This window comes from Phalaenopsis equestris, unplaced genomic scaffold (assembly GCF_001263595.1).
Source record: "Phalaenopsis equestris unplaced genomic scaffold, ASM126359v1 Scaffold000496, whole genome shotgun sequence".
Taxonomy (NCBI): domain Eukaryota; kingdom Viridiplantae; phylum Streptophyta; class Magnoliopsida; order Asparagales; family Orchidaceae; genus Phalaenopsis; species Phalaenopsis equestris.
In genome coordinates this window covers 161,232-165,185 of record NW_018164936.1, presented here as the reverse complement: position 1 = coordinate 165,185, position 3,954 = coordinate 161,232, and the positions used below count along the sequence as shown (strand labels likewise).

Sequence of the window (3,954 nt, the reverse complement as noted above, 5' to 3'; positions counted from 1 at the left end):
TTTTTTTATATTAGAAAACTTCATCACATAAACATAATTTAGTAGTTATTGTTTTAAACTTTGTATTTAAATTTTGCTAGTAATTAATAATTTAGTTCTGATAGTATCTCAAACATTTGAAATTATTGACAGTCATTTCGTATTATTTCTGTGAATTTCCTAGTTAATTTATCATTTCAAATTTAAACATTCCTCGTGGGATCGATATTTGGGACTCAAATGGAAAGTCTTATATTACTTGATAATGATACGTATATTTGCAATGAATCCCAACATTAAATGCTTAACGTTCTTATTTATAAAATATCATATCAAGATTTTGACATGTTCTAGAGCGGAGTCAGCTTTATAAGTTTTACACAACTATATTTCCGGGCATCGGTATCTAAACTTTCTTTATCAATGAGCTTATTATTTCTATTGGTTTAATGATTTCCTAATTTGTCCTATATTTTATTTTCTATACATATTATATATTTTTCATTTGTATGATTCATTGCAATTTATTTTTCTTTAGTAGATTATATTTTATTGATTTATTTTTTTTTATGTTTGAGCAATTTTTTTCAGGATAACAAAGATTTATTACAAAAAATCTAGACCAAAAAATCATACTTATAACTAAAATTTCAATGTAGGTTAATCTAGTGTAAAATCTATAAAATACTAGACAAACAATTTCATATTGTACAATCCTAATTTTTTTGTTTATCCAGTCATATAACCATTATAAATTAAGATGTTAAGGCATGGTGAAGAAATCAATTACATTGTATGATTACATCACAGAATACAATCTATCTTTAGTTGAAACCATTCTATTTAATCTTGATCAATAAATGAACTAATATTACTATATGATCCACATTGTATGATACGATCATCTAGTGTAAATATCTTTTCCAAACTAACCCAAATTTTACTCATACACCGACCTATACTCCCAATTATTTGAGAATGCCGCGCGAGTAAACTCATTTTCCAAGCTTCTAAGAGTGAGGTACTTGATCATCAACATATGTTCGACAACACCAATAATTTCAAGATCTTGATGATACCACCAACACAAGCAACGTAGAAATTATTCCATCACCGATTCAAAATCAATACCACGAGCAATTCTCCATTTTATCAATGATCTTCGTGATGACACCATAATTTAATTTATGATTTCACTTACATCTTGTCATTCTAAAATACTATTTGATCTTTTTGCCAACCTTGTAATCTATCTTAGAAGAACTATTGATGCATAAGTAATATTGACGTTTGTCCACATACCATTATCACTTGTCCCACTTATGATTGGTCTTCCAATATTGCATATTACAAAACTCACCTCTACCCAATCATCAACCCCTCATAAATAGCAAAGTACAAAAATGCTTGTGCTATGTGTTCTTTGGCATAAAGTTATTCTAACAGACGCCAACATAATTAACACCACCACACTTCTATCCATTCTTACCTGCCACTGCATGACATGAATTTTATGCTATAAAAATGCTCATTTAATGCAATAAAAATCTAAATTTCATTTGCAACTCCAAGTCAAAACAATATCGCAACAGAAATAAGAAGAATATGATTGTCAGATATAAAATAAACAAGTTTATTCAAATACATCTGGTGTGCATGATTTAAAATCATTAGAACTTTACTCATTAAATAATAAGAAAGTGCGAACAAGAAATATAAAGTGACTGACATCAAGCAAAATAATTGAACATATTATGACAATCTCGTCTTACTCCAATTACATAATGAAATCTACTAAATTTTACCATCAAGATAAGCAACTTTAAGCTGAAATTGTCTCGGACGTCTATTAATAAACAGAAATTTGCAAATCCCAGCTATTTTTTTAAGGAATATTGACCACAGAAACAAGACGAAGCAGCTAAACTGTATACAAATATCAAGGAAGTAAAAGCATCAGGCACACACCACACAAGTCAGCAAACTGTTAATGAACTTCTACTGATTACAACACGTACAGCTTTACATGAGAACCAGACGACCATCAAATGAAATGTCGTAAGCACCATTAGCATAGCCTAATGTCACGCATTTTCTAGCAAAACTATCGTCTCCATTCGACTTGAACCAGCTTCTCTGCAGCTCATACAAGAAACATGTTAGCATTAAAATATGCTGCTGAAAATTGCTTGTGACCAATATGACAAATTAATTATCCATGGTTGAAAACATTTATTACTAACAAACTATTGTAGTCAATAATACAATGTTAATTCTAGTGGTCAGTCAGAACTTCCGGTATATGATTGTTACGGCTTGACTGGGTTAAAGCCAATTTCAGAAGATTAAAATAAAAGCATAAATTTAACGTTATAAACGGCATTATAATGAAATCAACACAGGTTAAAGACTTTCGCAGGATGAATATTCTGTAGGTTCGTTTATAAATGCACGATTCAAAACTTATCAAGCCGCAAAAGTTCAATCTTGGCAAGGAACGGCTCACTGGTTAACTGTAAGACATATGACTAAGTACGATAAAATCGCTAAATCTAATTTCTCCCATATTTTACAATAAATATAGAGAACCTTTCTCGAATGAGTCTCACAAAATCCTCTTCCTCTTTAAATGCCAATGGTCCAATGCCTTCTCCAACAAGCTACTATCAAGGCATCAACACCATCAATGCCTTCGCCAACAAGCTTGTATCAAAACTCGCTTCTTTGTCATCAAGGGTTTTGAGAATTTAGGGGATGAAACTTAAGCTCATGACTCAAACCGTCTGTTGATGCAATGATACAAAAGTTTGAGTTTGATATCTTACTATTAGAAAATTGAGCGAAGCTACTGTTCGTTTGGACTCGAGCTCGACTTGACTCATAAGATCCTGGTGGCATCCAACATAATAATATTCACCAAAAAATAATTTTAATGAAAATCCTTTCAAATAAAGATGCATGACATTCACAATTTTTTTTTTTTTTTCAGGGGGGGGACTAAGAAAAGATTTTTTTATATGTGGATTTGCTTGCATAGCGCAATGATGCTTAAAGTAGAATGATAGTTGAAGGTTGAAACCATAGAAAAGAACAGCTGATTTTTAGTCAAATCAAAGGGAAAAATCAACAAGAGTGGCTTTAGTGATTGCAATGCATGAAGAAATGACAAAGTCATAAAAATACAGTAATATCGAAATTTAGCTTGTGCTATAAAATGGTGTCTGAGGGTTTGGAAAATTGTGTAGGATGGTTTTGGCATTGTATTAAATGAAATGAGAGCTATTGTATGATTAAGGAATAGTTGTTAACGCAGAAAAAAAAAAATTTAGTTCAAAAGCTATTGATATAGCTACAAAGTTGTAGCGGGTGCCTGACTACCTCTCAGATAGCATGAATATTACAACCCAACCTGTAGTGCCATCCTTGATTCTGGATTATAAATAAGAGGACAAGAGATAGGCATATGAACATTAAAAAAGAAGAGCCTTATGCGAAACATTATTATTTATTTCACGTCATATCTCTTAATTAAGTGAAATTAGCAAAAGTTAGCCAACAAAATTCCACCAAAAGTGCCCAGTTAGCCCCTTGAGATAAGTTAGATTGAGCGACTCATGCAATCAAAATCATCTTATGAACTTATCCTCGTATTTATTCAATTTGATTTATTGTTTCATATAAAAATTAGATTGCTTCCCAAAACATTTATGGATGCATTGACCTTTCAAGTATGGTGCATAGGGTTATCATAAAAACTTATTGTTCGTGAACAGCTGGTGTTCGACTCGTTAAATAGCTCGTGTTTGAATCATTCGTTAAGTAAGCGAGGCGAACTCAGAACAATTTTTTTAAGCTTGAATTATAAACGAACTGAACATGAACAACCCTTTGTTCAATCACGTTTTGCTCGTTTTAGCTCAAAATAAGAAATATAAATATATATATATGTATATATATATATATATATATATATGT

The 3,954-nt window shown here is 31.1% G+C and overlaps 1 protein-coding gene across 2 annotated transcripts in view; it reads right to left on the bottom strand.

Annotated features, from left to right (window-relative positions):
- Window positions 1-1,669: 1,669 nt before the first annotated feature.
- The window catches only part of LOC110028159 (protein IQ-DOMAIN 31-like), a 32,454-nt gene continuing 30,169 nt past the window's right edge, over window positions 1,670-3,954 (bottom strand). For both annotated transcript variants that reach the window (XM_020729901.1, XM_020729900.1), the window contains one exon: window positions 1,670-2,115. In XM_020729901.1, coding sequence (XP_020585560.1) covers window positions 2,084-2,115 — 32 coding nt within the window. In that variant the 3' untranslated portion in view covers window positions 1,670-2,083. The remainder of the gene's footprint in view (window positions 2,116-3,954) is intronic.